At 43.8% G+C, this 12,867-nt stretch overlaps 1 protein-coding gene across 2 annotated transcripts in view; it reads left to right on the plus strand.

The window, feature by feature from the left end:
- akap12b (A kinase (PRKA) anchor protein 12b) overlaps positions 1-12,867 on the plus strand; it is a 46,174-nt gene that overhangs the window by 17,768 nt on the left and 15,539 nt on the right. The window contains exon 2 of one of the 2 annotated variants that reach the window (XM_042332941.1): positions 9,818-9,935. In XM_042332941.1, coding sequence (XP_042188875.1) covers positions 9,818-9,935 — 118 coding nt within the window. Of the gene's footprint in view, positions 1-9,817; positions 9,936-12,484; positions 12,615-12,867 lie in introns of those variants that run through there. The other variant, XM_007894414.2, reaches the window with a different exon arrangement.

The raw sequence follows: 12,867 nt of genomic DNA on the forward strand, positions 1-12,867 counted from the left end.
TGTGGAACTGGTGGAGTCTGATCTCCTTTTGCCTCCACACACTTTATCTGATTCTATGATGAGAAGCTGCGGAGTTGGGATGTGCTAACTTTTAAATCCCATTGCGATTCCGACAAAATGTTGGCACAAACCAGTGTTAGATTTTAAATTAACTTACCACAGTATCACTATCTGCGAGCAGTATTGCAAACCAAACCTCTGAGCCTTTTCAGATGCATTTCCCAGCTTCGGCTTCCATTATTTGGATAGAGCAGATTCTCCTTCACCCTATACACACTCTTGTGGAGGTTTTCATGTGCTCTATTTACTACAAGCAGTGTAAAAGGTGTTGGCTCCGCTTTCACCCTGTACTCTGGAACTACGACATATAAGCAAAGCTGTAAGCCACTTGGGATTTTTACTATGCATAGTTTGCGTGTGCTCTGATTGCATTCATGTAAATCTGATTGTTAGTCGAAGCGGTCTTGTTCCATTCACTGTACAGGCCTCGGCAGTATTCCACATGCCCCCAACTCCTGCCCGCAGTAACTACACAGAAAAGATCTGCAAATAGGGGGATGTTGGCCTCAATTCTCTAGGGTATACAAAATGGCTTCCTGAGATGTGATAAGGAATTCACTTTGACTAGCGTTGCATTCCATTCCAGTATGTTAGGAATTCCTAACTATTTGCTAGTGATTTCTTTTCTTGCATCTGACTTGAGGAGTAAACTACATTTTGAAGATAGAGAATAGGTTTACACTGAGCCGTAATTACTTCAGTGACTGCTTACGGCAACTCTTTAGCTAGGATAGCAGCAAATAGTCCAGCTGAACACCAGAGAAACATGGAAATCACTTTATCAACAGTATCTCAAATCTGTTATCTGATCGGAGTCAAACTTCTGAATTCAAGGACTGTTTTTTACTAATTGTGCAGAATATTGTCTTGAGAACAAAGCGGGGCTTCTTACACTGAGGCAAACCCAACTCTTTATCTGGCTAACCTTGAATACGTCATTAAATATTTTATCTGGAGATTGCACGTTTTGAAGTGAAGTGCCATGCATACCAATTGAACTCTGCAAAACATCAACCTCCTGAAGGGTGTTTATGGAGTCTGTGGTTTGAGAGTAGCTTGGCAAGGAGAGGCATTTATTCTCTGGTATATACAGTATCTCTGCTGTAAACTGCCCCAAGCTGACAGAGGCATGCGGAATGCACATGGTGACACTTGGCCATCAATCTGCTGTACGTGTAAAATGCTTTACTAATTAAAATAAAATGTAACGTTGCTTGAGGTATGAGCTTGCCTTTCTCCAGAGAGAAAACTGACAATGTCCAGTGGCTCAGATTGGAAGGAAAATGCAGGACTGAGTGGGTGGCCATCTTCAGCTCACCTCCTGTGGTGTGAGAAGCAGTTTTGTGTGCCAGCTGCTGCTTATCCAGCAATTGTAGCTTCTCCGAGGCTCCTCGCCAGGGTATATGTGGTATGGTCTCTATGTGGCATACAGTCCTGTAAAATGATATTTGTAGTAATAATGTGTCTGGCATTTTAAATAGATGGGCAACATTTTTCTCTCCCTTTTCCCCCAAACCCCATGGCAGTTCTTTTCTGGAGAGACTGTAAATGATTCCCATCTTTCTATTCAGATCCAGGTCCACGGGTGCTGGAGTCATTGATATTTACCCAAGTATCCACTGACGTGCGAGCTTGCCACAGTAACTGCGAGCGGAGTGTTTGACAGTAAAATGAGTCCTTGACTGATCTGGAAAGGGTCTCTGGAAGTAACCTATCCCCTTGTCCAAGAGCAGCACTCTGGCTGAGATCGGCAATGCAGCACAGCCTGTAATCTAGTAGTTTGTGTCCTAGTGTTGAATTGGTTGGTGCCTTCACTCACTAGGTCAGCATTGTAGCTCACTTGTGTTTTGGTAGATCACTTCCCTCCTGCCTACACGCTCTCTTCTTTCTGACCTGCCACACTTGAACTGTTAATTTGGTGTTTTTTTTCTTTTTCTTCCCCAGTGTTTCTCTCTCCATTGACGGTGGTGAGGTATAGTTCCCAAATGCTGGAACCTGGACTTTGTCACTTTCTCTACCCCCATTCCTCCCCACCAAAAAAAAAACTGGGCAGTGTGGTACTGAAAGTGATCTTAGCATTGATCCTTATTGAACCTAGAACTGTCCTGGTTTGCATAGAGAGCTGCCCTCCTGACATGAAAGGCACTACACAAATGTAATTTGCTGTTAATTTGTTGCTGTTTGTGGAGTCCTGTAGCTCAGTGGTTAGAGCACTCGCTTTGCAAGTGAGAGACCTGAGTTCAATTCCAGGCAGAGGGCGAAACCTTGGGCAAGTTTCCTTACTCCACACACCTAATAATAATCCCTCCAAAACCCAAAACAATAATAAATTGATCATTTTCAATCTACGACTGTTTGTGGGACATTGCTGTGCGCAATTGGCTGCCGCGTTCGCCCACAAATATACAGTTAATTCACTTTACAATGTGTTCTGTGAAGCGCTTTGGGACGTCCTCCCGACATGAAAAGCGCTATATCAAATGCAAGGATTATTATTATTATTATGCTGGTTATTTTTTTATTGGAATGTTTCAGTTGCTATGTGTTGCTAGTTTCCTCTGACACAGAACTGGAGCCTTTGACAACCTTTTTATTTATATGTTGCACTTTGAGCACAGTCTTGGCTTTGCCTTGTCAGAGGTGCTGTTCTCCCTGTTCAGGTGGACTTTAAGGTCCCTTCAAAAGTTTTTCTCTCTCTGTGTCCTGGCCAACAATCCTCTAGATAAAATTGGCTCTTCACTTCATGTCTTGTCAGGAGATTCCTGCGTTCAAATTGGCACCATGTTAGTCATCTTACAGTGACTGCACTTTAATAATGCTTGCCTTTTTTTAAACAGGAACAAGAAAGTGCATTGAGATGTTTTGATGCAACATTAAGGATTACTTTTTTAAACGTGAAGTCTGTATAAATATTTTCTCGATTCACTTATAGGCTCCAGAGAATTCTGAACAGTTTTCTGTTGCGGTATTCAGCTTTGCTCTAATTCTTTGTTTTTCCGCTCCTCTGCTTGCTAAGCAAAGAGTTCAGTTAGTGGTCAATACTTAATTTTCAGCTATACTCGGGCAATAAACTAAACTTCCTTCTATTTTTATGCTTTAAATGAAAATATTCCCAAGTATCTGTCTAATTGCTATGTACTTTCTATAGTTGAATTGAAGACAAACTGACCTTACTCAATATAAAGCATTGATAGCCTGATGTATTTCCCATTCAATTACTTCAGCCAAAATCCATGAAAAGAAACTTTCAACAACAACTTAGTTTATATAGCCCCCTTCGTGTAGGATAATGTCTCTAATGTTCAAGAAAGACTGATGATGTTCAAGTGTGTTCACACACTTGCACATAAAGGCTTAGCCCTTATAGCTTATTCCAAATTGTGTGGTGCAAACATAGAAATTTACCCACGCCTATTTTAACTGCATGGGGTGATGGTTGCTCTAGTTAATCGTGTGGGCTGGGTGTTTATTTTGTCTTTTATTCAATAAACCTTGATATTGTAAATACTGCTTACCCGCTGAGTGGGTTTTGGCCCCAATCATTGTAGGGTTTGTTTATTTGTGGGGCTTGCTCTACAAATGTCTTGTAAACAGAAGAGAAATATGTTAGTAGAGAGAGGGCCTTTAAGGGTGTAATGTTGACTTAAGTTCTCAAAGATTCAGTTTCTAAACGTTTAATCAGGTCCTAAAGGGCCTAATGTTTCATAAAATCTTGGTTGCCTATTGCCACAAGAGCAAATATTATAGTGCAATCTCTTCAATACTCCTTTACTAGAGCCGTAGTGATTTTGGCTTTATTAAAATGTTTGGGAGTAAGGCTTGTGTAATGCACAGTAGCTGTTTAATTGCTAAAGGGCTTTGGAACTCAATCGGTGTGAAGTGAATTACTACCTTCCACTTCTCAAGGTGCCTTTCAGGCTCCCATTTCCTGAAGGATTCTTAATAACTTGCCTGAGTCACTGCTCCCTTGTTTTGGGAGAGAGGATGTGGGCCAGAGAGCTGCTAACATTTTCATTATTTTAAGAGCATGAAATGCTTTAACTCCGTGGGAGGGATTGAGAAATCACAATGTTCTGGGCTGATGTAGCTTCAGACTGACTCAGGCGAATAATAAACCAAGTTACTGGAGATGTGTATTCCCTATATACCACTGTATATTCCCTAAATGCTGATTCAGACTTTGTCTTTAGAAAAGCTGTTCATTAACAGAACCAACCAGCAGACTGCACAGCAAGATGGATCAATTAGCTCTCCTTGGCCAAAGGAAAGCAAACTGACTACTGTATGTTGGTAATTGTTTTCTCCCAGAGCCTGAATAATGAGGTTTATCATGGCTAAGCACCACTCCAACGCTCACTTGGTCTATAAGCTGAACTAGTTTGTTTAGTTTGATTCAGTTTGTTTATAAAGTAAAATATTTCTTTGATCTCTCAATGATCGCTCCTTTTACTGATAAAATACGATGTTATAACTACAGTACTGCATCTTATCCAGACATGTAGTCACAGCAGCCTGCACACGTACAGTGGATAAGGAAGCCATTCACACCATCCTATTAGAAGCAGACAAAGGATCGTTTGATCTTTACCAATCAATATGTCTGAACTCTTTATATCCATTGGCTATGCACTTATTTCTACTGGCAGTACTTTGCAGAACACTGCATATCTGTCATTTCAGCACCAGAGTTCATTTGGTAACTCTGCCACTAGAATTCCATTCCCTTGGTTTTAATTTCTTTCCCACTTCCCAATGTAACCCTGTGTTCTGTTTAGCTGGAAAGCTTGCAACTTCCCTTCCCACACTTATTTTGTGTAACTATCGAAGTACAGGAAATCGGAAGTGCAGGAGGTTTGTGTGGGGAGCTCTTGCCGGAAGCCTTGTTGAAGTACTGCAAAGTGTAATAGGATGCGAGGTGACTGATTTGCTATTGGAGTGATGTAACCACCGCATTTAAAGCCTGAATATAAATCTTCTATGTAATCTTATATTCCATGAACACAAAAATATAGAGCCAGTTTAAGCTCTAGTAGCCAATAATTGAGAATATATTTTTCTTCTTTCCACTTAATTGTTGATCTAGTGACTTATTTTATGTATCACTATCATTTCATACAGTGTCCAGCTGCCACATGGAGCACATCTAAGGCAGCAACATCCCACAAACGGGAGACGAGATTTCCTTTTTTGTGTGTGAATTTAGATGACTGTGCAGCTCATGGCCTCTCTCTCTCCCGCACCATGCTCAGCTTGCCTATATATTTAAATCCTCGCTCAGCTTCCCAATCTCCAGCGGATCAAATTCAAGATCCTTGTGTTCAAATCCCTTCATGGCTGCACCCCACCCTATCTCTGTGACCATCTCTACTATCCTGACCGCTCCCTCTGCTCAGTGAACACCAACCTGTTTCATGTCCCCTGCCACATCATTGATAGGTGAGCTTTCGGTCATTTTGACCCCACTCTCTGGCACTTCATCTTGGACTCCCTCTTTGGCCCCTCCCTCTCTTTTTTTATTTTAAAAATATCCACAGTTTAATTTGAAATTATTGGCTCTAATCCAGTTATCTATCTGAGCTGGTCATGGCACTTGACTACAAGACAAACTGAATCACTTGTGAATACAGTTCAGTGATCTGAAGCATAAAGCTTGATATACTGTGAAATCTGCATATCTAATGTGAGAAACTTTTTGTAGAACAGATATTGGCAAAACAATGTACCTATGATCTTGGCACCAGAGCACAGTGTTAACACTGCACGTTTGCAAGTAAGCTTTAGGTCAGCCACTTGTCCACGTTCATTTTCCCCTCCTCCAAATTGACCTTGAAAATTAAAACAACCCCCAGACTTTTTTCCCAACCACCCTGAGATATAGATGAGCTGGAGAGTTTGGGGAGCAGGAAGTTGGAATAGTTGAGCCTGGGGTAATGAAAATGGAGGAAGGACCCTGCAGATTAGAGGGAGAGTTGATGGCAAAGGTGTATTGAGGCTGCCGTCCAGAATTTCCTACACTCAGGACACTCTCAAAATGTTGAATAAAGCAAGACTGGTGAAATTTCTCCTAAAATATCCTGTACAAAAGGAATAGGATTCCCTACATTTTCTCATTCAACAACTTTTATTGTACGTGTTTTGCTAAAATGTTTCTAAACTTCTATCCAGTTGCCTTATGGAGAGTGGCTGGTCAATTCAAAGGTTATTTATTCTATATAAAGAGGTCTTTGTTAGACATGAGAGCACTAACATTTGCAGTGCAGTAGATAAATTGCTGGAGTGTGGAATGTGGTTGGAGTGAAGAGGCCAAAGGGGATTCGCCCAGGTAACCAGATAGCTAAGTCTCGAGTTATCATCAGTATGATCTTTATCACTCTTTGATAACATTTGACATTCCTAGAAACATTTAGCATTCCTAGATTGTTGTGGACCAAACTTAGTCCTCCTCGCCAGTTGTCTGGATAGCTCTTGTTTTAAATCAAATTCTTCACTCTGGGTTTGAACAGAAGACAATTTTGTTTTAAAAAACACCCCTGAGTGGTTTCCACCAGCCTGCCCATAGTTTGCTTTTATACTTTCTCTTTTATACTTTCTCTCAATTGGTTAAATTGCATGTAAACCACAAGCTTCACCACAGTGTCAGGATTACTATTAGTTCCTTTCAAGCGGGCAGCAATGTTTGGTATACAAGCAATAACCCTCTCTGTGCTTTCCAGCAGCTGGTGCCTGCCAATATCAGGAGCGCTGCTCTGTACAAAGACCTCCTGTTAATACATCTGCTTCATTGCTAATTTTGTTTTGCTTCAGAGAGTCTTTTACTCTTTAAAAGACCTGAACTGCAAAAATTCAATCGACTCGCTTAATTAAAACCGTATGGGTTAGTTATCTCTTTCAAACTGACTACTTTGACAATAGAAATACAAAACCGCTATTATGTCTAAACTACTGGTATCTGTTCTTACACAGGAAACCTTGTTTGTAGCTTTATCCCATTACAAGTGTACCTTTTTTGGTGATTTCAGGAGCCTGATTTTTGTATTGCCTGAATCCTGTTTTAGTTTGGAAGCTTATCTGGTTGTTATTGCTTTGATGTCTAGATCCTAGAATGGGAGGTGTGAATTTAATAGCACTATGATTAGTGGAGTTCACTCCAGCATGTATTGCTTAAAATCAGTGCTGTGTGGGGGCCCTGCAGAGTGCATTCTACGGCAGCTGCTGCTCCAAATGGCTAAATGGCCAGGTTTTTGTTCAGTGGCTTTCTGCCCATGTATGTACAGGGGAAGCTTCTTATAACTGTATCCCCTGGGCAAGTGACTTGGGGCTGAGACTTGGGGGCTGAGTTATAAGCAACACACAAAGAATAGTTGACTTTCATGTTGCTGCTGACTTAATTTCCTCAGTTGGTTGAACCATCGCTCAATGGGAAGGAATGTGTGCCCGAGCTGCGAACAGGCAAGACTGTGACACTGCTCTCATGCATTTCATACTGAGATGAGTTGCACATGGGAAGCTCGTAGGGAGTTCCTTGTACCTACCATCCAACCTGAGGGCTCAAACCTGCGCTTGTTAGATTTTGAACGACCAACTAGTGATTATGCTCATTAAGGGGGGGAGGTAAGCAGCGTCTCCTTGGAGCTGAAATGGTTCCAAGGAATGTCAGAATTGAGCCAGTCCTCTGTGGCGGTCTTGGTAGTTCGGTTCCTGAGCCACGCAGGTCTGCAGTAATCCAGGGCCCTGTTGATGACAGCATAGCCAGCCTGGCTCTTCGGCAGGACCTAGAAGGGCAGACCAGTCACTGGGGGCAGGGAGCCATCCCACTCAACTCCAGTTAACCCTGCATGCCAAAGCCCTAACAAGTAGGGTGGTCCTCGCTGCACAAGCAGCGGGAAAGCTTGCGGGACAGCAATATCAACGGCAAGCTATGCAGTTTTAGCTGGTTAGACTCCAGCGGTGCCCCAACACACTCGCTGGGGAGAGCGTGCGCATTCCGTTCCAACAATCTTATCTCTGGGATTTCCATGCATAGGTGGGATGCAAGGAAATCTCAGCTTGGTTTGGATACTCTTTAAGCATGGTGATGGGTTTCCATGTGTCAGACACCCAGCTGACCCAAAAATAAATAAAATCATTCCTTCGTGAAGCAACATCAGCAGGGCTTCCAACTCGTGCATAGGAAATTATATCACCAGCAATCCAGTAGCTGGCCCATGTCAGCTCGGAAAGCCAGGAGCGCTCCGCCTTTGGTTAGTACGGCTCCATCAAATGCCAGCACTATAAGTAAGGCAGTGTGACATGGGGGGTATTTTGTTTTTCCTTGACTGGTTCAAATCATACCTTTCACACCGCCTTCACTTCGTCGTCACAAACGGGTTATACTTCAGCCCCCGCACGTCTCGTGTGGTGTTCCTCAGGGCTCTGTCCTTGGTCCCCTCCTCTTCAATAGCTATATGACCCTCTTGGTGACATCATCCACAGACATAGGGTCAACTTCCAATGTATGCGGATGACACCCAACTCTATCTCTCTGCCTCCACCCTTGACTCCAGGGACCACTGAATGTCTGTTGGATATCCTGGATGAGAGCTAACATTCTTCAATTAAATGTAAACAAGACCGAGGCTCTCCTGATTAGCTCCCGTCAGCGCCTCCACACCTCAGGCACTGACAGCATCACCATCCATGGTTGCACACTCCACCTTACTAAGCCAGTCTGGAACCTTGGGGTCTTGTTTGACCCTCAACTATCCTTCCTACCCCACATCTGCGCCATGACCCGCTCTGCCTTCTCCCACCTCCACAACGTTGCCTGGCTTCGCTGCCTTCTCACACCACAGCCCGCCGAAACTCTCATACATGCTTTCATTACATCGAGGCTCGACTATGCAAACTCATTGCTTGTCGGCCTCCCCAGCTGCTCCTTCCACAGGTTGCAGATCATCCAGCTCGTGTCCTCTCCCGCACCAGGTTCCGTGATCATATCACCTCTATCCTTGCCCAATTCCACTAGCTTTCCATCACACAGAGGATACAGTTCAAGATCCTGGTCCTCATCTTCAATGCCCGCCACGGTCTTGCTCCTCCCTACTTCTGCAACCTCCTAACCCTCTGCCATTGTGCTCGCTCCCTCTGCTCAGCGGGCTCCGGCCTGCTTCATGCCTCACTCGCCCCACTATTGGCCGGGCCTTCTGTCACTCTGACCCCATGCTCTAGAACTCCATCCCGCAATCCACCCGCCTCGCCACCTTCAAGACCCATCTCAGGACCCTCCTCTTCGTCCTTACTTTCGATCTTCCTGCTTCCCTCCCTGCTCTCCACCCTCCCTGACTACCCGCTTGGGTCCATAACTCTGTCTGTCCAGTGCCTTGGAACGTCCTCCTGCCATGAAAGGTGCTTTACAAATGTAATTTTGTTGTTGTTAGTCTCCGCTGCCACTTACCCAAGATGGTGTGTGAGCACCATAGAAGGCCAGTCCATCACCCATTGCCCACATAAATGCACCTATAATGAGTGAGAAACTTCTCTCCTTTTCTTCCCTTTTCATTTTGAAATTTCTCAACTGTGTGATAAGGCGCTATATCAAATGCTTTTATATATTCAGTCTAATTTCTTTATGCTAGCACTGATGTATTGTAGATGGCCACTACTTGGAGTAGTCTAAGGTAAATGAAGCATTGCGTACAAAACGTTATCCTTCAAGGAAAAGATTGGGTGTATATTATACATGACAAACTGAAATGAACTGTCTTCTTTTCCAAAACAGCCCATGCAGAAGAATGGTCAGATCTCCAGTATCCATGGCAAACCAGAGGAGCAAGCAGATATCAATGGAACATCAGAACAGTTGAATACGCATCAGGAGGAAATATCTCCCATAGAAGGTGAAGAACATCTTGAACTTTTTTTGTGGGGGAGAGAAATGAGACATTAAAATATGCAGAATTCTGGTGTTTAATGTTCTACAGAACATTAATACATGATCAATACATAAAGGAATGAAGAAAAACTTACCCTTTTAAAAAAAATTAGATGGCGCGGTTCACTTTCACAAATTATTCTCCCAAATACATATGTAATTTTTACCATCTGCCCGGTTTGTTATCTGTGATGATCATAGCTGTTCTGTGAATGTGCCCACTGTTAAGGTTATCATTATATGGATGCAAAATAACTATTTTAACTATGAGTGGGATTAAGTTGTAATGTGCTATGTTAAAGGATTTCCCCCACCTCTCCAGGAGCTTACCCCTCTTATTTGGATGTAAAGACAATGCAATGATGGCTATGCTATATACACTCTCTGAGATTGGATGAATGTAATATTAGACTGGATATGTAGTCTATAATCCACTTATTAGTTTACCAGCAGAAATGGCACTTTAATGCATCTTTACTTCAGAACCAATTCAGAAATCCTGAGTTTGAATTTGTGATCTAGGTTGACAATTCAATGCATTGTTGGGGGAGCATTACATTGTCGGGTGAGATGTTAAACCAACAACAACAAATTACATTTGTACAGCGCCTTTCACATCGGCAGGGCGTTCCAAGGTGCTGGACAATCAATGTTTCGGACCCGAGATGAGGGGTCAGGATCCAGGAGGGTGGAGGGCAGGGGGGAAAGGAGGTTGACCGTAGGCATGGTCGAAAAGGAGGGTCTTGAGACGGGTCTTAGGGGAAGGGGCGATACGGAGGGACTGTGGGACGGTGTTCCAGAGGTTGGGGGCAGAGTGGCTGAAGGCTCGCTCGCCAAAGGTGGGGTGGGTGAGGCAGGGGACATGAAGCAGGCCGGAGCCCGCTGAGCGGAGGGAGTGGCCAGGTTAGTAGGGGGGTTAGGGGGTTGCAGAGGTAGGGGGGAGCAAGGTCATGGAGGGCTTTAAAAGTGAGGACCAGGATTTTGAACTGTATCCTCTGTGTGATGGGAAGCCAGCAAAGTCGGGCAAAGATGGGGGTGATAAGGTTGTGAAGCGTGGTACAGGAGAGCACGCGGTCTGCAGAGTTCTGGATCATCTCAACCTATGGAAAGAGGAATTGGGGAGACTGACAACCAGGGGGTTTGCGTAGTTGAGCCGGGATATTATGAATGGATGTATGAGGGTCTCGGCGGCCTGCGGTGTGAGACAATTGGCGGAGCCGGGCGATGTTTGTGGAGGTGGGGGAAGGCAGAGCAGGTCATGGCACGGATGTGGGGTTGAAAGGTTAGTTGAGGGTCAAACAAGACCCCAAGGTTCTGGACTGGCTTAGCAAAGTGAAGGGTGCAACCATGGATGGTGATGCTGTCAGCGCCTGAGGTGTGGAGGCGCTGACGGGAGCCAATCAGGAGAGCCTCGGTCTTGGTAACGTTCAACTGTAGAAAGTTAGCTCACGTCCAGGACTTGATGTCTGACAGACATTCTGTCAGGACAGCAGTGGTCCTGGAGTCAAGGGTGGAAGCAGAGAGTTAGAGTTGGGTGTCATCCGCATACATGTGGAAATTGACCCCATGTGTGCAGATGATGTCACCAAGAGGGAGCATATAGATATTGAAGAGGAGGGGACCAAGTACAGAGCCCTGAGGAACACCACACAAGATGGTACGGGGGTTAGAGAAGAAGCCGTTTGTGGAGATGAAGTGGAAACCAAATTCCTGTCTGCCAGTTCAGGTGGACGTTGAAGATCTCGTGGAACTATTTGAAAAATGAAGGGAGTTTCACCCGATGTCCTGGCCACAATTCCCCCAAATAAAATTGTTCATTGACTTCATAGCTGTTTTGTGGGACATTGCTCTACACACAGTCTGTGGGGTTTACCTACAAATAAATGGTCACTGCACTTTGCGATAAATCCTGTAAAGTGCTTTCAGATGTTTCGAATGCTTGATTAAGTGCTGGATGAAATGGCAGGATTGTTATATTGACTGACTTGGCTGATTTCTGCATCTGCTGGGATGGTCAGCTTTATGCTTGCTATCTATTGCTTTTAGACATGTGTAAGCAAGATTCTTTCTGCAAACGTGCAAAGAATTAGATAGGTTTTTGGCAGTGTCTCTTGAGTAGAATGCAAATGTAGCATAAGGTTTTTTTTTGGCTTTGCAATATTTTTTTCATTCCTGTGTTTCAGGACCTGTCTCTCTGGGTTAAAATGTCTGCTTGGTGGCTGGCTAACAGTGGGCTTTTTGCTGTAGGAAAATGAGCTTTGACCAGTTGATAAGTGATTGGTCTGGATCCCCTGTGTAGTGTAGGGAGGGGGTGGGCTGCTCACTAAAATCACATGACTCGATGTCTTTTTTTTNGCCTGCTTGATACAGGAACATGCTGATAATCCCATTCTCATTAGGGTTTCAGAAGGAGTCGACCAGTGAACAGCTGAGGACCACAAAGGGGATGTCTGTCAAGCACTGTGGCTGTTGAAATGTGCATTTAGTTTGCCTTAGCTTGTGCTCAGGCTGAGAACAGTAAAAGCTTGGGTTTGTTCATTTTTTTTTAATTTAAGTCTTTGGAGACTCAAAATTAAAGCTGGCCATTTAAAGAAAAATCTCAAAAATTGGTGTGAAGAATTGCCAGGAAAGGCTTCAGTTGCAGGTAAGATAACTTAAGTAGGGCTGGAAACAGGACTGTGAAGGTCCCTTAGCTTCAGCTAGTCTTTATCCTGGAACTACAGTCTGGCCAAGAGTAGATCAGGGTGTGGCTGGCCCAGTTCGCTTGGGTTTTGTTTTTACTGATGCTGTTCATTCTAATGCTTTACCTCACCAGCAGTAATAATGTAGGATTGTAGCTGTATGCAACCAGCAGAAATATCAGCTTATATTTTTGGATTTGTATATGGCAGAATGGT

The sequence above is a fragment of the Callorhinchus milii genome, unplaced genomic scaffold (genome assembly GCF_018977255.1).
Source record: "Callorhinchus milii isolate IMCB2004 unplaced genomic scaffold, IMCB_Cmil_1.0 Scaffold3, whole genome shotgun sequence".
Taxonomy (NCBI): domain Eukaryota; kingdom Metazoa; phylum Chordata; class Chondrichthyes; order Chimaeriformes; family Callorhinchidae; genus Callorhinchus; species Callorhinchus milii.